This window comes from Esox lucius, chromosome 9 (assembly GCF_011004845.1).
Source record: "Esox lucius isolate fEsoLuc1 chromosome 9, fEsoLuc1.pri, whole genome shotgun sequence".
NCBI classification, from domain to species: domain Eukaryota; kingdom Metazoa; phylum Chordata; class Actinopteri; order Esociformes; family Esocidae; genus Esox; species Esox lucius.
The window spans coordinates 7,192,607-7,214,147 of NC_047577.1; the positions used below are offsets into that span (position 1 = coordinate 7,192,607).

The 21,541-nt window shown below is 39.4% G+C and overlaps 1 protein-coding gene and 2 long non-coding RNA genes across 7 annotated transcripts in view; all 3 read right to left on the reverse strand.

The window, feature by feature from the left end:
* LOC105007993 (sialoadhesin-like) overlaps positions 1 to 21,541 on the reverse strand; it is a 91,195-nt gene continuing 69,654 nt past the window's right edge. For 3 of the 5 annotated variants that reach the window (XM_034294312.1, XM_034294313.1, XM_034294311.1), the window contains 6 exons: positions 21,035 to 21,400; positions 20,684 to 20,935; positions 20,373 to 20,463; positions 20,197 to 20,251; positions 19,882 to 20,102; positions 18,368 to 19,506 (listed from right to left, as the gene is read on the reverse strand). In XM_034294312.1, the coding sequence (XP_034150203.1) occupies positions 19,428 to 19,506; positions 19,882 to 20,102; positions 20,197 to 20,251; positions 20,373 to 20,463; positions 20,684 to 20,935; positions 21,035 to 21,400 (1,064 nt within the window). In that variant the 3' untranslated portion in view covers positions 18,368 to 19,427. Of the gene's footprint in view, positions 575 to 939; positions 1,161 to 1,248; positions 1,304 to 1,413; positions 1,505 to 18,367; positions 19,507 to 19,881; positions 20,103 to 20,196; positions 20,252 to 20,372; positions 20,464 to 20,683; positions 20,936 to 21,034; positions 21,401 to 21,541 lie in introns of those variants that run through there. The other 2 variants (XM_034294314.1, XM_034294310.1) reach the window with 2 other exon arrangements.
* Positions 1,868 to 2,625, reverse strand: LOC117594887. The gene is made up of 3 exons (XR_004576175.1): positions 2,566 to 2,625; positions 2,063 to 2,298; positions 1,868 to 1,974 (listed from the first exon to the last, which is right to left on the reverse strand). It is a non-coding gene; the product is annotated as an uncharacterized LOC117594887 (long non-coding RNA).
* On the reverse strand, positions 4,792 to 5,534 carry LOC114828679. Its single transcript, XR_004576172.1, has 3 exons — positions 5,327 to 5,534; positions 5,014 to 5,238; positions 4,792 to 4,876 (listed from the first exon to the last, which is right to left on the reverse strand). It is a non-coding gene; the product is annotated as an uncharacterized LOC114828679 (long non-coding RNA).

Consider the following 21,541-nt stretch of genomic DNA (forward strand, 5'->3'; position numbering starts at 1 on the left):
TTACCCAGTCGTCTAGCCATCACAATTGGGCCCATGTCAAAGTCGCTCGTCATGCTTGCCCATTTTTCCTGCCTCTAACACATCAACCTTGAGGACATAATGTTCACTTGCTGCCTAATATAACCCACCCACTGACAGGTGCCATGATAACGAGATTATCAGTGATATTCACTTCACCTGTCAGTGGTCATAATGTTATGCTGATTGGTGTATATGTGTTGAGTAACAGTTTACAATGTGGTCATTAACCCAGAGTGACTTAGTTATTTGATTTATGACTGACTTTGTAGAAAAATGACAAAATAAATAAATAAAAAATCTTCCTGTAATCTAAAGGGTCGATTTGTGGTCCAATAAAATGTTCTCTTTGTAATTCCCAGAGAACAATGCAGACTCCCATGTGAACTGGATATTCTGTAACAGAACCTGGTGACAGAATAGAATCTGATTAGTGGATGAGCTGCACTTTACAGAACCCCTCAGGTCTTGTTGTGTTCACTTCTTGTTCATTCAGGGTTTTTAAATTGTGCTGTAAATCCTGGAGGGATCCACTTCAGCTGTTTGTGTCGTGGGTCTAAAGAGAGAGAATCCAGAATGAATTCATACATCGGGTCCCAAATATGACCCTATTCCTTACATTTGAGCAGGGTCTACAGTGTTCTTGTAAAAAGTAATGTACAAAATAGGGAAAAGGCTATCATTTTGAACAAATGCCTGAACAGTTTCTGAATGCAGCACATCGGTCCTTCATTATGGAAGTGTGTCATACTATATTATTACATTAATGTCAGTCAGGACATGTCATCATTGGGAGTCACAAGGAGTCACCTTCTTTATATATTGATGACTGATTATTGCCTAAAGAAATACCAGCGTGAATATCCATGATGCTGTTACATCAGTTGACTCTATCTTGATGTAATGACAGAATATACTCACTGGGTGGCAGCACTGGGACAGTTGAATTTCACAGCGACATACTGGATTTGCTCTTCCTGTTTCTGGGTGATGGAAAATAGAGGTACTTCCTGTTCCCTGGAGGAAGAGTAGTGGACGCTGGCATAGTGAAGGTCATCCTGGTTGTCTGTGTCTGCTGTCTGTGCTGCAGTAGAGGTCATGACCATGTCTGATATGTTGTCATACACAGGACTGGAGTCTCTCTGGAGGAGAGAAAAACAAGAGGACATATTAAGACACAAAAAAAAAATTTCATTTATCACACGAATATACTAAATCAAACAGACTCACCTGTCCATCATCTGTTTTCTCTGTTTTATCAAATGAGGATATACGGCCCTTCATCCTGTTTTGTGAATTAATTAATACTCCATAATTATTTAATTAATGTATCCCATTAATGAATCACAAATCAGATTGCTAAAGTGTAATAAATGAAAAGATGAATACCCTCACCTGAACCGGATGAATCCCCAGAGACAGAGGATGAGAACCAGAACCACCACTGTGATTCCTACAGATGCAGTCAGAACTGATGTCTGTTTCCCTAAAATACAATGTGGGTGATAGGAATACATGACATGTTGTAATAAACGATAAGTTAATAAACATACAGTCAGTAGTACAGAATAGGAAAGTAACTACTTGGGAAGGGATTACACAGGAAAACCCATACATGTATAAACTAAAGTGTAATTAGACAGAGTATAAATATTAGGTTATCTTGATGCATTTTGTATTGATGCGTTGTAGATTAAATGTTACCTGCAACAGTGATCATCAGAGCTGTAGAGTTATTAGATCCTCTTCCATTCCTGACCTCACAGTGATATTCTCCACTGTCCTCAGATGTGATGTTAGTGATGCTGTAACTCTGTCCTGATGCTTTTGGTGAGTTTACATTCTTCTTGTACCAGGTGTAGGTGGGGTTACCAGTCAGAGGACAGGATGTGATACAGGTCAGTGTTACATTCTGTCCCTCAGTCACTGTAGCAGGACTCATCTTCACCTGTACATCTGAATAAATAATTAACTATTATAGACTAAATAAAAAGAAACCACCCAACAAATTTAAATCATTGAGTCAACATGTGTTCAGTCTCACCTGTGACAGTCAGAGTTGTTCCAGGGAAACTATAACCCCATTCAAAGTTGGATGTTTTAAAAGTGAAGCGATACTCAGCTGAGTCCTCCTCTCTCAGATCTGTGATTCTCAGGGTGGAGGTACCTCTGTCTCTTCTACTCTCTTGGTCAGGATACTCCACCCGACCTGCATACCCTGGGTCTGTGGTTAGATCCTCAGGGGTCAACTTATCCCTCCACCTACCACTCTGTTTAGGACTAAACCACAGTGATGATGTGACCGTATTATGACCAACATAAGTACAGGATATGTCCACTGATGACCCCTTCAAGACACAGATTGTCCTCTGGTTGTAATTCACTCTGTTGCAGTCCTGACCCTGAACACCTGAAACACAGTGACATAACAAGAGGACATTGTCTTATTTATTTCTATAAATGTTAATATTATGGTTATCAAAACACATAATAAAACCAACACAGAGGTTATATAGTGTTAAAATGATGTATTAAATAAACACTCACACACTGTAGGAGAGTGGAGATCCTCATGACCTTTAACAGAACAGGAGTAACTGTCTTCATAGTTCCGGGTCACTGGATCTTTGTACTGGGGGGAGGAGCTCTCATTTATCTGTTGTCCGTTCTTGTACCAGATGTAGGTGGGGTTACCAGTCAGAGGACAGGTGGTTCTACAGGTCAGTGTCTTCCTTTCTGACCACTCATTAGGACTCACCTCCACCTGAAGAACTAATATAATATTTCAACACTAGTAACATTTTCCCCAGGAACTCATCATGACACACATTTGTATCACACACTGTAGGTTCAGTTTTACCTGTGACAGTCAGAGTTGTTCCAGGGAAACTATGACCCCATTCAAAGTTGGATGTTTTAAAAGTGAAGCGATACTCAGCTGAGTCCTCCTCTCTCAGATCTGTTATTCTCAGGGTGGAGGTACCTCTGTATCTTGTACTCTTTTCATCAGTATTCTCCACCCGACCTGCATACCCTGGGTCTTTGGTTAGGTCCTCAGGGATCAACTTATCCCTCCACCTACCACTCTGTTTAGGACTAAACCACAGTGATGATGTGACATAATAACCACCAACATAAGTACAGGATATGTCTACTGATGACCCCTTCAAGACACAGATTGTCCTCTGGTTGTAATTCACTCTGTTGCAGTCCTGACCCTGAACACCTGAAACACAGTGACATAACAAGAGGACATTGTCTTAGTTATTTCTATAAATGTTAATATTATAGTTATCAAAACACATAATAAAACCAACACAGAGGTTATATAGTGTTAAAATGATGTATTAAATAAACACTCACACACTGTAGGAGAGAGGAGATCCTCATGACCTTTAACAGAACAGGAGTAACTGTCTTCATATTTCCAGGTCACTGGATCTTTGTACTGGGGGGAGGAGCTCTCATTTATCTGTTGTCCGTTCTTGTACCAGATGTAGGTGGGGTTACCAGTCAGAGAACAGGTGGTTCTACAGGTCAGTGTCTTCCTTTCTGACCACTCATTAGGACTCACCTCCACCTGAAGAACTAATTTAATATTTTAACACTAGTAACATTTTCCCCAGGAACTCATCATGACACACATTTGTATCACACACTGTAGGTTCAGTTTTACCTGTGACAGTCAGAGTTGTTCCAGGGAGACTATGACCCCATTCAAAGTTGGATGTTTTAAAAGTGAAGCGATACTCAGCTGAGTCCTCCTCTCTCAGATCTGTGATTCTCAGAGTGAAGGGACCTCTGTATCTTCTACTCTCTTGGTCAGGATACTCCACCCGGCCTGCAAACCCTGGGTCTGTGGTTAGATCCTCAGGGGTCAACTTATCCCTCCACCTACCACTCTGTTTAGGACTAAACCACAGTGATGATGTGACATAATAACCACCAACATAAGTACAGGATATGTCCACTGATGACCCCTTCAAGACACAGATTTTCCTCTGATTGTAAATCACTCTGTTGCAGTCCTGACCCTGAACACCTGAAACACAGTGACATAACAAGAGGACATTGTCTTAGTTATTTCTATAAATGTTAATATTATAGTTATCAAAACACATAATAAAACCAACACAGAGGTTATATAGTGTTAAAATGATGTATTAAATAAACACTCACACACTGTAGGAGAGAGGAGATCCTCATGACCTTTAACAGAACAGGAGTAACTGTCTTCATAGTTCCGGGTCACTGGATCTTTGTACTGGGGGGAGGAGCTCTCATCTATCTGTTGTCCGTTCTTGTACCAGATGTAGGTGGGGTTACCAGTCAGAGGACAGGTGGTTCTACAGGTCAGTGTTTTCCTATCTGACCACTCATTAGGACTCACCTCCACCTGAAGAACTAATATAATATTTCAACACTAGTAACATTTTCCCCAGGAACTCATCATGACACACATTTGTATCACACACTGTAGGTTCAGTTTTACCTGTGACAGTCAGAGTTGTTCCAGGGAGGCTATGACCCCATTCAAAGTTGGATGTTTTAAAAGTGAAGCGATACTCAGCTGAGTCCTCCTCTCTCAGATCTGTTATTCTCAGGGTGGAGGTACCTCTGTATCTTGTACTCTTTTCATCAGTATTCTCCACCCGACCTGCATACCCTGGGTCTGTGGTTAGGTCCTCAGGGATCAACTTATCCCTCCACCTACCACTCTGTTTAGGACTAAACCACAGTGATGATGTGACATAATAACCACCAACATAAGTACAGGATATGTCTACTGATGACCCCTTCAAGACACAGATTGTCCTCTGGTTGTAATTCACTCTGTTGCAGTCCTGACCCTGAACACCTGAAACACAGTGACATAACAAGAGGACATTGTCTTATTTATTTCTATAAATGTTAATATTATGGTTATCAAAACACATAATAAAACCAACACAGAGGTTATATAGTGTTAAAATGATGTATTAAATAAACACTCACACACTGTAGGAGAGAGGAGATCCTCATGACCTTTAACAGAACAGGAGTAACTGTCTTCATAGTTCCAGGTCACTGGATCTTTGTACTGGGGGGAGGAGCTCTCATTTATCTGTTGTCCGTTCTTGTACCAGATGTAGGTGGGGTTACCAGTCAGAGGACAGGTGGTTCTACAGGTCAGTGTCTTCCTTTCTGACCACTCATTAGGACTCACCTCCACCTGAAGAACTAATATAATATTTCAACACTAGTAACATTTTCCCCAGGAACTCATCATGACACACATTTGTATCACACACTGTAGGTTCAGTTTTACCTGTGACAGTCAGAGTTGTTCCAGGGAAACTATGACCCCATTCAAAGTTGGATGTTTTAAAAGTGAAGCGATACTCAGCTGAGTCCTCCTCTCTCAGATCTGTTATTCTCAGGGTGGAGGTACCTCTGTATCTTGTACTCTTTTCATCAGTATTCTCCACCCGACCTGCATACCCTGGGTCTGTGGTTAGGGCCTCAGGGATCAACTTATCCCTCCACCTACCACTCAGTTTAGGACTAAACCACAGTGATGATGTGACATAATAACCACCAACATAAGTACAGGATATGTCTACTGATGACCCCTTCAAGACACAGATTGTCCTCTGGTTGTAATTCACTCTGTTGCATTCCTGACCCTGAACACCTGAAACACAGTGACATAACAAGAGGACATTGTCTTATTTATTTCTATAAATGTTAATATTATGGTTATCAAAACACATAATAAAACCAACACAGAGGTTATATAGTGTTAAAATGATGTATTAAATAAACACTCACACACTGTAGGAGAGTAGAGATCATCTTGACCTTTAACAGAACAGGAGTAACTGTCTTCATAGTTCCAGGTCACTGGATCTTTGTACTGGGGGGAGGAGCTCTCATTTATCTGTTGTCCGTTCTTGTACCAGATGTAGGTGGGGTTACCAGTCAGAGAACAGGTGGTTCTACAGGTCAGTTTATTTGATTTTTTAGGACTAACCTCCACCTTAAGACCTGATATGATGATGTTAAAAATACATAAACCTGTGTGTTAATAACAGATGGTGCTATAGATCAGAACTGTTGTTGTATTTCCACTATTCTACTCCACCTAAAACCACATAACTGGAAAAACATTAATTAATGACCTCCAAAAGACACAACAAGCCCTTTTCAATTCAACCATTATAAATACAAAGATAATTTCCCAGAATTAAATAAAGTTGAACCAATTTGTAACTTATCACCTGTGGCAGACAGATTGACTCCAGGATTTCCAGTATAACTCCCTCCAGACGTATCTGTAATGAATCTGAACTTGTACTCAGCTGAGTCACTCTCTCTCAGGTCTGTGATTATCAGGGTGTGTCTGTTCTTCTCATCACTACGGTACGTCACACGACCTCTGTAGTCTGGGTCATCACTCAGATTCACAGGATTCCCATCAGCATCATATTTAGTGAACCAGAAGGTTGATGTGACTTTATGACCACTTGGATACTTGTAGGTGCAGCTCAGCTCCACTGTTGACCCCTTCAAGACACAGATACTCTGAGTGGAGTAGGTCACATCCCAGTCACCCTGACCCAGTACCACTGAAACACAGTCACACAACACAATGGAGTTAGAATGAAACCAAGTACAAATAGGTAGCTGCTTCCCTGGTTGGTCTATTGGAGTTTTGGATGGGTGTTTCAATGGAATTTTGCTAAATGTTATTAAAACTAGAGGGCATTTTGAAAGTGCTATCCTATAGGTTGTTGAAGGGGTGGGTGTTTTGAAAGTGCTATCCTATAAGTTGTTGAAGGGGTGTGTTTTAATAGTTGGTGCCATGATATCATGACATTGACAGTGATGTAGAGTCCATCAGGGAATGTCTGGCCCACTGGATCACCACTCGGTTGTCCATGTTACATTTGGGATATAATAAGAAACCGAGAAGGCGGACATTGCTTTTAGCCTCTTGAGTGTTAGTGAAGAAATTGAGATTTCCGCCTATACTGCCATTGCCCATTATAACTGCAATTTATGTGCACATATGTTGTCAGGACATACACAGTGTATAAAATTCTGTGTATGTATAAAGGACATTCTGTATAAAATACACATGGGAGATTGAGGAATTCAGCAGAATGTAGATTGAAGGAAAGAACGTTTTCAGGCACAAGCTAGAACACACAACCAAGAAATTAATTTCTACTCTTATTCTTTCATGGACAGGCTAAAAATCAAATATTGATAAATGCTGCTATACACACATCCTATGGTTTCCCAAACATGTCAACATTATCAGAAAACATTTGGGGATTGATAGAAATAAGTGCTAGATCCGGGCAGCTATTTTAGTAAGTGGTGTCAATTTCCTACAATAAAAACACAAACTATGGTCATGAGCTTTGGGTCATGACCGAAAGGACAAGATCCCGGATACAGGCGGCCGAAATGAGCTTTCTCCGCAGGGTGGCCGGGCGATCCCTTAGAGATAGGGTGAGAAGCTCGGTCACCCGGGAGGAGCTCAGAGTAGAGCCGCTGCTCCTCCACACCGAGAGGGGTCAGCTGAGGTGGCTTGGGCATCTTTTTCGGATGCCTCTGGAACGCCTTCCTGGGAAGGTGTTCCGGTCCCGTCCCACCGGGAGGAGACCCCGGGGAAGACCTAGGACTCGCTGGAGGGACTATGTCTCCCGGCTGGCCTGGGAACGCCTCGGTGTCCCCCCGGAAGAGCTAGAGGAAGTGTCTGGGGAGAGGGAAGTCTGGGTATCCCTGCTTAGACTGCTGCCCCCGCGACCCGGCCGCGGATAAGCGGAAGAAGATGACATGACATGATGATGACAAAAACACAAACATTCTCATCCCATTGACTTTCCATGCGACCTTCGACCTATTGCGCAATGAGGATCGATATAGAGGCTCTTCCCCGCCTTGGAAATCTGCCTACCACTGATGTACCCCAGATCTGTGGTAGTTACAGGTCTTTTAGGGAGGTGGGGTTATGAGGTGACCCTGTTTAGTTAAAATAATAAAAAGTATTTTTTGTATACATTGTGGAGAACAAGTATTTGATACACTGCCGATTTTGCAGGTTTTCCTACTCACAGACCTGTTAGTTTTTCTTTAAGAAGCCCTCCTGTTCTACACTCATTACCTGTATTAACTGCACCTCGTTTGAACTCGTTACTTGTATAAAAGCACCTGTCCACACACTCAATCAAACAGACCCCAACCTCTCCACAATGGCCAAGACCAGAGAGCTGTGTAAGGACATCAGGGATAAAATTGTAGACCTGCACAAGGCTGGGATGGGCTATAGGACAATAGGCAAGCAGCTTGGTGAGAAGGCAACAACTGTTGGCACAATTATTAGAAAAAGGAAGAAGTTCAAGATGACGGTCAATCTCCCTCGGTCTGGGGCTTCATGAGAGATCTCACCTCGTGGGGCATCACTGACCATGAGGAAGGGGAGGGATCAGCCCAGAACTACACGACAGGACCTTGTCAATGACCTGAAGAGAGCTGGGACCACATTCTCAAAGAAAACCATTAGCAACACATTACGCCGTCATGGATTAAAATCCTGCAGCGCACGCAAGGTCCCCCTGCTCAAGCCAGCGATTGTCCAGACACATCTGAAGTTTGCCAATGACCATCTGGATGATCCAGAGGAGGAATGGGAGAAGGTCATGTGGTCTGATGAAACAAAAATAGAGCTATTTGGTCTAAACTCCACTTGCCGTGTTTGGAGGATGAAGAAGGATGAGTACAACCCCAAGAACACCATCCCAACCTTGAAGCATGGAGGTGGAAACATCATTCTTTGGGGATGCTTTTCTGCAAAGGGGACAGGATGACTGCACCGTATTGAGGGGAGGATGGTTGGGGCCATGTATCGCGAGATCTTGGCCAACAACCTCCTTCCCTCAGTAAGAGCATTGAAGATGGGTCGTGGCTGGGTCTTGCAGCATGACTTCGACCCGAAACACACAGCCAGGGCAACTAAGGAGTTGCTCCGTAAGCAGTATCTCAAGGACCTGGAGTGGCCTAGCTTGTCTCCAGACCTAAACCCAATAGAACATCTTCGGAGGGAGCTGAAAGTCCGTATTGCCCAGTGACAGCCCCGAAACCTGAAGGATCTTGAGAAGGTCTGTATGGAGGAGTGGGCCAAAATCCCTGCTGCAGTGTGTGCAAACCTGGTCAAGAACTACAGGAAACATATGATCTCTGTAATTGCAAACAAAGGTTTCTGTACCAAATATTATGTTCTGCTTTTCTGATGTATCAAATACTTATGTCATGCAATAAAATGCTAATTAATTACTTAAAAATCATACAATGTGATTATCTAGATACTTTTTTTTTATTCTGTCACTCACAGCTGAAGAGTACCTATGATAAAAAGTACAGACTTTGTAAGTGGGAAAACCTGCAAAAACGGAAGTGTATTAAATACTTGTCCTCCCCACTGTATAATACAAAGAGGCCACAAGGAGTTGCTAGAGTACCACAAGGCAGAAAAGGTGAGAAAAAAGCATTATGTTTTTGACTAATATAAAGAGAATTGGATGGAAACTGCTGGAAGAGATCATCTTGCTCCTTAGAAGTACAGGCATTTAATGTAATTTAATTATGAAACAGAACATACCTGTCAAGGACCAGAGGAAGACTACCAACACACTTCCTGTTGATCTCAAGGACATTGTTGTATCTCTGTCCCTGTAACATAGACAATGTAAGAATCTAGCCGTTACGTATAGTGTTTATACACACTGAAGGGCTTGTGTACCTACTGTATCACAGATCACATCTCCACAAGAAACCCCAGATGGCCAATGTTGTCAGAGTGTGAATCTAAACACTGTTGTTTTCATTATCTAGACACATTAAACTTTCAATTAAACATTTATTCATATGATTTTATAACAACAACTCCCTCTACAACTGGTGATTAAATACACCTTATATATTGAAGCGTAAATTATAGATGGAGGACTTGATCACAGCAATGAAAACTAACCAGGCTGATATTGTATTGTAGATATGGTGGTCTGAGAACACTGTATGTATTCTGTATGTTTTTAATGTGTGATGTGTTGCATGTCAGTTGGCATCTGTATTTTAATGATGACATGCTGAATAATGTTAAAATAATTTGAAGGATACATCAAAACCATTATCACCAATCCCATCATCTTTATTGTAAACAACAATCAATTAATGATTATATTTGATGTTCCTTGAAGATGCTGAGACATTCACAGCTCTTAAGTTGTGGTTAAAATAAGGTTCAATAAAGGAATGGAACAGTAGATGAATGTTGTTGCCTAGCACCAGGAATGAACATGTGACTCTTGGGGTCGGACCCACCCATCATCCCCTAACAGAAGGCCTGGTTAGATGTTAGTTTATTACAAGACAGATGTACATTATGGGGATCCAGACAGATATTTGAGGTAACTGTAGTGTGTCCTCTGGGATCCTACTATAGATCAGCCCTCCTACTCTGAGATCCTTTACACATACTGACCATCATGTGACAACCAAAACACAAATGAATGTAATATAGAATATAAAGGAAATTGTGTGTACTTACAGAGTGAATTGTAGAGTGAGGTCTAGTTAAGTAAGTCGACTGACTGTCAGTGAGTGGAAACTGACTGGAACTGTGAGATCTGTAGTTGATGTTTATAATAAGGAATCAATGTACAAATAGCAGATCAACTGTCAGTTCCTTCCTGTTTATGACAGCAGCTTTCATGACAAACAGACCAGCATGTCAGAAAAGAAAATGTATTTCATTTCAAAAGTAAAACAGAAACTCACTATCTAATAGCTTTTGTGTATTGGAGACGTAGATGTACATTACTGCAGTGTTTTCATATGACGTCCTCATTCATCTGTCACACAATGACACTAATACACTTGACATTTCATAAAATTCACAATAAGTCACACACAGCAGGAGATTTTAATGGCCTTTAACACCACACGAGTAACTGTCTCTATCACTAAGCTAGTTAACATACAACCTGGAAATGGTCTAACAGGTTATTTATTCTTGTACCAGATGTAGGTGTGGTTTCAGTCAGAGAACAGGATGTGATACAGGTCAGTGTTACATTCTGTCCCTCAGTCACTGTAGCAGGAGTCACATCCACCTGTAGATCTGATGATATATGAATTAACCAAACACACCTCTGAGGGAACAGAATGATGCATTTACTCTTTTTCTTAATGATACAAAGTTGTATCAAACACTATAAGTTCAGTTTTACCTGACACAGTCAGAGGTGTTCCAGTGTGAGGAGGACTAAGTGTGCCATAATATGAAATAAAAAAATCATTTAGTACTATAATATATTAAAAATTTAAAATATAATTAAAATACAATTAAATATATACAGAAATAAATACACATTACATTTGCATTGTGTACACTTATGCATCGTCCAAATGAAATAAACATTTCCTTTGAATGGTGTGAAGTTGTGCGTCGTCCAAATGCAATGGGGTGGGACCATTGGACTGCGTGTTTTTTGCTTGGAGCACTGTGATTGGACACTTGAGAGCAAACTATCAGATTGGAGCTGTCAATCAAGTAGCACATGAACGAGTTTTAGTGTTGCCTTTTCCATTATTCATACAAGATTGTCCCCTTCAAGACACAGATTCTCCTCTTGGTGTAATTCACTCTGCTGCAGAACAGACCCTGAACACACTAGAATGTAGGAGATTGACAATATGGCATTGCAATATTATTGAAATGATTGTCTGTTCATGTGTTACTAATGGTTATTTCCCTACTGGCTACTAGGTATCTTAATAAATAGCTGCTCCCCTCCCTGCCTCACCACAGTTACTTCCATCACATACTAGCTGAACCAGGCTTGACTAGTTTCTATTCCTGTTAACATACTGTACTGTGCCTATACCAACATTATAATGATCCGATGAACTAGTAAAAATACATTAGATTGACTAATAAAGAATGTTTAACAAGGTACATAACTTAAAATAGATTCAAGATGTCTAATAGGGACAATGTAATGGTGATGCTCAGTGTTTTCATCATAAACCAACAACACTTACTGGCAGTGCTGTTGACACAACAAGTAGCCTTCAGGAAGTGTGAGTTTTGTGGTTGACACATTTTTTGTCCCTTCTACACTTTGTTCTACAGCCATGTCTCATTGCAACACTCCCAACATATTAAGGAGAATACAAGATCACCACATGCTCTCCTCCTAAACATCCCCACTTAACCATTCAGGGCTTTTTCTTCACCAATCTTTTCTAGTCAGTAACTAACGAGGGTCAACACACGTCAGGTAGTCGTGCTTCTGTTTTGATAATCTTGTCCTCGGACACTGCAGACAATACTTGCAGAAGGTCTGGTGGACCCTTGCTCCAGACATAGTCATTGGGTCAATCTGATATTTTTAACAAACAACCTCCCACTAAACCTCTCCATAGGTGTCTTGTACGTCTCTTATGCTATGGTGTCCCTCTGAATGGCAGTTTGGATTTTCTTTTTTTTAAAACATTTCAGATGTGACATTTAAAGACATTTCAGATGTGTCCAAACTGCATGCAGTAACAGAGGTAAAGAATAAGCAGAGAACATGTTTGAGAAATCTAGTCTCCTAACACATGTATTACACCTCTGTAACTTGGTCACATGTATAAATTATACCAGGGTCTGGTGATACACTAATAGTGGATATTAAGTAGAAAACAATTTTGCCTTCATCAAAATGATTCATACAGATGACAGTTAGTTAGTAAAGCCCCTCCCACTAGAACTAATTTGAATATAAGTCTATATTCCAGTCTCATATGTCTGCTTGACTCCTGGTACCTTTCATGCAGACCCACATTTCTCTGACAGACATTCCCATTTCCATAGCAACAGATGAGAACAGGGACTGAACATGTGACTCTTGGGGTCAGACCTTTACATCATCCCCATACAGAAGGCCTGGCCAGCTGTTTTTTTTTTTTGTGCTGTGCCCTCTAATGGTTTGGATTTAAAGACATATCTGCTTCATGGGGATCTAGACAAATCTGATATTTGAGGTAAATGTTTAATGTGTCCTCTGGTTTCCTGCTGTACATTAGCCATCCTACTGTGAGACACTTAATGAACATTGGCCTTGGTTTAGCCTCTTAAACCAGGCCTGGCTTGTCGCTAGGCCTGGGGAACCCCTATAGGATTTGTGTTGCTCAGGGCAGGGGTAGGAACAAGGTTTTTTCAATAATGGCTCAACACTTTTTAACCTAATCAAATGTATGTGTTGGGCTAACGCCTGAAAACACGTTTACCCAGTTTAATGCATTGCTTGGGAGGGCCTTATACAGGTTCTCACGAGAATAATGCTTTCAGTACAACCGTTGGTAGCTAAAAGTAGATGGCAGTTAAATCACCCAAAAAAATCACATTGAAATCTGTGGATGTATGTCGTGTTTCTGGTAAAGTAAATCGTCGTTATTGCGACCAGACTACACACTCACTTTAGAAGATATAACAGGACCAGTAACGCTGAATGATGGGTTTTCTAAAGCAGTATGTGGGTCCGGTCACAATCTTCTGCTATAATATAAAAGACGTGTGGAATAATTAGCGGTTTTGTGAGGGGAGAAAGCTAACACTGAACTCTGAACAAAAAGAGTCTCAACCCACAGGTGTTCTAAAAGATTTTTGCATAACATACGTAGCCTGTAGAAAGGCATGCCAAAATATCAATTAAGCAGAGAAGCTGTAATGACTTTATGGACTCTGTGTTATGAATAGAACACATCCAATTATCCAATAAGAATCCTGTCGCTGAGTCAGTGGGAACCTATTTTAATAGGTATGTTAATAGGTACATTTCCAGACCTCCAAGGAGGCCAGATGATATTGGAGGTGTGGCCTTGCGAGTTTAGCCTTGGTGTAACAACCAAAACATAGCTCAACATGAAACAAAAAGAAAAATGAAACTTTATTCTCTGTTGAATAACTGCATTATTAAATAACCAAAATAAAGATAAAACAATATATCAAAGAGCGTACTTACAGGGAAGTGTTGGTCAGTAAGTCAACTTACTGCAGTGGAAAGTGAACAGTATCTGTGGGTTCTGTGGTTGAAACTCTGTACAAGGGGTCAAGACACAAGTAGCAGATGCAGAACTGTCAGTTCCTTCCTCTTTATTCTGTTGCCTTTCATGACAAACAGACAAGCATTTAAGATAAGGAAGGTTGCTTTATTTCAAATGTATATGTGTGACAAATATTTAATTACTTTTCTTTAATGAGGATGGGCACACAATTTGTAAATGTACGAAAATGTTTTTTTTTTTTAAACAAATATATTTCCTGAAACTGTTTGGAATTTTTACAATATGTCAGAAGGTTTTTCTTTCCTCACTGAGTTCTTCTTTGAACAGCTCAAGGTTTCATTTACATTTGATCAGATCCATGATGTCATTAGTCCCACTGGCACGTTCTATATTGGCGTCATTAAAGTGCTGCTGAAGTTTCCATGGTTCTTGACTAGAGCGCTCCCTACTGGCATTTCAACATTACTGCAGTCTCTTCTTATGACATCCTTATTTATCTGGTTGGTAATACAATGGAAACATCATTATACAGTTAAACTGGGTCTCCAACAGTGTCCTAATCTATAGATTATATACATTATCTAGGACATTATTATATTGTTATTATAATGTCCTAGATGATTCCCTCAAACTCACCTCTGGACTCTGAGGACAGTTACACTCTTATCACAATTCTCCAGTCAGGGATTTAGGGATTAAACAGTTTATATGTTGTCTTTGTACTATTTTCTATTGAATTTATAGTACTTTTATAGTACTACCTATAATAAAGTCATAGGTATATCTCAATTACTGGTACCTACAATAATGGCATAGATATATGTAGAGTACTGGTACCTATAATAAAGTCATAGGTATATCTCGATTACTGATACCTATAATAATGGCATAGATATATGTAGAGTACTGGTACTTATAATAATATCATAGATATATCTCCATTACTGGTACCTATAATAATGGCATAGATATATGTAGAGTACTGGTACCTATTATAATGTCATAGATATATCTCCATCACTGGTACCTATGATAATGCTATAGATTTCCTAAGATTTATTGCGTTCGGTAAAATAACATTAGAGTCGGAACGGCGAAAATAAAAACAGAATTCCATGTTTCAAACCGTTGACCTTCTGCACCCCAAACAGGCACACTACCCACTGGCCAAGTGAGGAACCTGTAAATAGCAATGGCAAGTGGTGGTGTCACAACATAAATACGTTTGAAGGGATTTTCTTGGTAATCCTAACCCAAACCATAACCCTTACCTTAACCCCAGTGCTGTGATACCCAGGGTTGTGTAGGTTACTTTTTAAATGTAATCCGTTACTGTTACAAGTTACCTGTCCACATTTGTAATCAGTAACGTAACTTTCTGAATTACTTTTAGATTACATTCATATTAAGAGGCATTGAAAAACAAATAGGAACAGCCTATAACCAACTGAAAACCTTTTGCGGGATCAATCAATGTTAGAGTTTAAATAGCTGGCCAAAAACCAAATTCACATTTTACCTTAAGGGTTGTGTAGGCTACAGTGCCTTTGGAAATGGGTTTCTAAACCATTGCTTTTTACTTTAATATGATTGGGCTATATCTCTACATTACACGCTAAAGGTCTGTCCGATATTCAGTAATTCCAATTTATCCAATAAACCTCGATCTTCCAGAATCTGACATTTTATCTGAACATAACCCAACATGTAATGATGCTTAAGCCTGTTCGTTTATTTGTGTTTTATTCATGTTTTTAATTGCTTCAAAACATTGTTGAAAAATAAATGGCACTTTCTCGAAAAGGGTATTGACATTGTTGTAAATAAAAATTAAGATATCCGTAGCTTTTCGTGTATAAACGAAATCTGCAAGTCTGATTTGCTCCACAACCAACATTGTCAAAATGTTGCAGAAACCCCCAGCACGCGAATGCACTTTTGCAGTCGTGAACACCTGCATAGAAATAAGATTTACCCGTACGAACTAGCCTGCGATTATTAAGTGATGGATTTTCAAAATGAAAGAAATAAACTGTGATTATACCTGCACTCTTAGCTTAAAGCAAATGACGTCAGCAGCCAATAATAACCAATGAACACAATTTTCCGAGACGCAAAGCAAGCAGAATCACATGGCCTACATGAATGGACGGAGTTGATGTGGAAATGTCAAATGCAAATAATCGAAGATATACTTTTTTGTTCATCTGGATACTCATGCTGATTTAACTGACTTGTTCTTTTAGAGTGTTTTGACTCACCAATCAGAGTGCAAATCCATCTATCCGTAGTCATGGCACCATGCTGTTAGATTCTGTCCATTTTTGATCCATGAATAAAATGAATGCAACTGGTTGTCAGGGGTGAATCTTTATTTAGCATGAGTCCAAGATGTTAATCTTCCATTGTTCTTACATGTTCTCCAATAATGATAAAGTTACCACAGTCTTTTATGCCAGGACACATCGGAGGAGGTCAGTGGTCATAACCAACCATCATACAGTCCAATACCCTCCAATAAGAAAGGATTATCCTACAAAATACCCTTGTATGGTATGTTCCAACCTATGGTCCATAGAGACAGTCACAAGGACAACTCCTATCAGGATGTTTAGACAGGATGTATAGACAGGATGTATAGACAGGATGTATGGACAGGATGTATAGACAGCATGTATGGACAGGATGTATGGACAGGATGTAGAGACAGGATGTATGGACAGGATGTATAGACAGCATGTATGGACAGGATGTATAGACAGCATGTATGGACAGGATGTATGGACAGGATGTAGAGACAGGATGTATGGACAGGATGTGTGGGGCCCATCAATAACGGCATTACATCTTATCTATGGTCCTTTGTTCAGAGTTAGTCAGCACATATGCTTTGTGTTAAGTAATTTAAACATAAATCGGGTTGTAACCACGATGGCCGGAGATGAAGAGGGCTCAGCAAGTTTATTTAATACAAATTCATTCATTATTATTTGTATTCACGGAATTTTGTTTTTAATTGAGAAATAGTTAATTTCAAATGCCTGGCTGAGTTAATGTAAACCTTTTCCCCAAAAAACCAGTGATCTGCTTGAGTATGTTGAGTTTGTGTAAAGTTGAGCAGCTCCAGCTAGTAGCTAACCATTCAGGATATTACTGATGAATTAACACATTACTGTCAAATTTGATGAGTTCTATATTTCTGCACACATATACGTTGAGGCATTTAAATGCACTACAGTTTCCATCAATATTTACAGTATCAGTCAAAGGTCTCTCCAACAGCTTCATGATGCCCTGGAATGCTTTTCCAACAGTCTTGAAAATGATACTATGATGACCCTTTCATTTTTATTTGTTTTATAACTACTACCTACAGTTTGCCACGGTTGACAGGGAAGGACATGAGGTGCAGAAGTATAGAACATCCTTTTATTAACACGCACAAAAATAACATAAGGAGAGTTTAACCAAGCACTGAGGTGCAACACAAAGCTAACTCCCAACAATGACCCTCAAAACCAAAAGTAACTTAAATAGGGTCCCCAATTAAAGACAAAAGGGTGCAGCTGCCTCTGATTGGGGAGAACAAAACATTAACTAGAGGCACCTCTGTAGTCAGGTCCTGACTGTAACCACAAGCTCATAGAGATTTCTAGAAGGACCCAGCCAGGACTTGACACAGTTTTTTTTAATGAAGTTTTAATGAAGGCATGGTAAAAGGATAAGAAAAACACTGACAACTATTTCATTAAATAAAACCCTTGCAATTAATTTAGGAATGTATGTATTTTCTCTATCTATCGAATAATTGAAGTAGTTATATAGAGAATAATCGATAATCAAAATAGTAGTTAGTTGCAGCCCTAATAATGTCATAGATATATGTAGAGTACAGGTGCCTAGAATAATATCATAGATATATGTAGAGTACAGGTGCCTAGAATAATGTTACAGATATATGTAGAGTACAGGTGCCTAGAATAATATCATAGATATATGTAGAGTACAGGTGCCTAGAAAAATGTCATAGATATATGTAGAGTTCAGGTGCCTAGAATAATGTCACAGATATATGTAGAGTACAGGTGCCTAGAATAATGTCATAGATATATGTAGAGCACATGTGCCTTTAATAGTGTCATAGATATATGTAGAGTACTGTTACCTATAATAATGCCATAGATATATGTAGAGTACAGGTGCCTTTAATATTGTCACAGATATACGTAGAGTACAGATGCCTATAATAATGTCATAGATGTAGAGTACTGGTACAAACTGACATTTTTTCCCACACTCAACACTATAATTTGAAAAGGATTAAATCTGAAAAACAACTGTTCCAAAACACTCATACAATTGGTTTTACAAATATATACATTTATTTTGTATAAATAGGTACATATTTTACCGTACATTTGTCATTAAATCAATACAAATTTTAAACAAACTAAAATCCATGTAAATTGGAATACTGAGGAAGAGCTTAAAGTGATGGAGCTGATGGAGTTAATCGATACAGCACAATAATATAGGACTTTGGAACTAGAAAAGTAATGTTACAGCCTACAAGACCATGTAGATTTGTATGATGTTCTTAGTTTTTTCCCGCTGCTACAATCATTTTGCTTCCCTTCGGTAACAACTAGAACTAGAATGTAATTGCCATGAAAACTTCTTAACAAATTAAATAAAACAACTTTTTTGTATTGGCTATGCAGTGGGCCTACTGTACCACTGTAAATATGTTATAATGTAGGCCTCTACAATGTTCATTATAGGCTTGACAATTAATATAATTAGTGAGACAATGAAGTGCTCTATCAAATAAAAATATTATTATTAATTATCACCCATGTGTCCTATTTGATAATGTAATCATACCAATTCACATATGCATTTACTATGTCAATTGTTTAGTGGTACTTCAATTACTACTGAGGAGAAATCTCTAAGTAAAACACAGAGTTGGTATACTAATGAAAAACTGCTGTGGGTAACATTGGACATATATACGTTGATTAACAGTCTAAAATGTGGTCATTTACTCTGAGTGACTTAGTTTATTGAATAAGCTGGCCTGATCTATGACTGACTTTGTAGAAAAACATAAAACATTTTATCTTCCCAGTTGATTTAAAGGGTCTATGTGTGGTCCAATAATGTGTTCCCTTTGTAATTGACAGAGAACAATGCAGACTACCATGTGAACTGGATGTTCTCTAAAGGAACAGACCCTGGTGACAGAATAGAATCTGATTGGTGGATGAGCTGCACTTAATAGAACCCCTCAGGTCTTGTTGTGTTCACTTCTTGTTGATTCTGGGTTTGTAAACTGAGCTGTAAATCCTGGAGGGGTCCACTTCAGCTGTTTGTGTCGTCGGTCTAAAGAGAGAGAATCCAGAATGAATAGGATCTCTGCGTCCCAAATGTTACCCTGTTCTCTAGATTTTGTTGTTGTCAAAATTAGTGTACAAAATAGGAAAAAGGCAACCACGTTGAACTCATGATGAACAGATCCTGAATACATCATCACATCAGTCCTTCATTATGGAAGTGTTATATCATATTCATTAATTAATGCCAATTAGGACATGTCATCATTGGGGGTCACAAGGAATCACCTGCTTTACACATTGATGACTGATTGATGACTGATTGATGGCTGACTGATTATTGCCTCCAATAACCCAGCATGAATATCCTTGATGCTGTTACATCTGTTGACTCTATATTGATGTAATGACAGAATATACTCACTGGGTGGCAGCACTGGGACAGTTTATTTTCACTGCGACGTACTGGACTTCCTCTTCCTGTTTCTCGATGGGGGGATATAGAGGTACTTCCTGTTCCTTGGAGGAAGAGTAGTGGACGCTGGCATAGTGAAGGACATCCTGGTTGTCTGTGTCTGCTGTCTGTGCTGCAGTAGAGGTCATGACCATGTCTGATATGTTGTCATACACAGGAGTGGACTCTGTCTGATTGGAGGAGAGGAGAACATGAGGACATATTAGGACACATTAATAAACCATTATATTAATCACAGTATTCTTCTAAATCAAACAGACTCACCTGTCCATCATCTGTTTTGTCTGTTGTATCAGAGGGGGATTTACAGCCCCTCATCCTGTTTGGTTAATTAATTAATACTGCATTATTACTGAATTATGAAATGAATTATGAATCCCATTAATAAATCACAAATCAGATTGTTGAAGTGTAAAATATAGAAATATGAATCAGCTCACTTGAACCAGATGAATCCAGAGAGACAGAGGATGAGAACCAGAACAACCACTGTGATTCCTGCAGATGCAGTCAGAACAGATGTCTGTTTCCCTGAAATACAATGTGGATGATATGAATACATGACATGTTGTAATAAACAATAAGTTAATGAATATACAGTCAGTAGTACAGAATATGAAAGAACTACTTGGCAAAGGATTACACAGGACAACCCATACATGTATAAACTAAAGTGTCATTAGACAAAGTATAAAGATTAAATTCTTGAAACATGTCGTTTTGTATTGAAGAATTTAAGATTAAATGTTACCTGCAACAGTGACCATCAGAGTTGAAGAGTTCATAGATCCTCTTCCATTCCAGACCTCACAGTAATATTCTCCACTGTCCTCAGATGTGATGTCAGTGATGCTGTATCTCCTTCCTGATGCTTTTGGCGAGGTTACATTCTTCTTGTACCAGATGTAGGTGGTGTTACCAGTCAGAGGACAGGATGTGATACAGGTCAGTGTTACATTCTGTCCCTCAGTCACTCTATCAGGAGTCATCTTCACCTGTAGATCTTAATACAGAAATCACTATTTAGACGAAATAAAAAGAAACCACCCAACAAATATAAATCAATGTGTCTACATCTTTTTGATCATATGTTCAATGTTACCTGTGACAGTCAGAGTTGTTCCAGGGAAACTATGACCCCATTCAAAGAAGGATGTTTTAAAAGTGAAGCGATACTCAGCTGAGTCTTCCTCTCTCAGATCTGTGATTCTCAGGATGAAGGGATCTCTGTATGTTCTACTCTCTTGGTCAGGATACTCCACCCGACCTGCATACCCTGGGTCTTTGGTTAGGTCCACAGGATTGATCTTATCCCTCCACGTACCACTCTGTTTAGGTCTAAACCACAGTGATGATGTGACAGAATAATAACCAACATAAGTACAGGATATGTCCACTGATGACCCCTTCAAGACACAAATTCTCCTCTGGTTGTAAGTCACTCTGCTGCAGTACTGATCCTGAACACCTGAAACACAGTGACATAACAAGAGGACATTGTCTTAGTTGTTTCTAAAAATGCTAATGTTATCAAAATATACTATAAAACCAACACACAGAGGTTATAACATGTTAACACAATGTACTGGTTATAACCACACCTATGTCA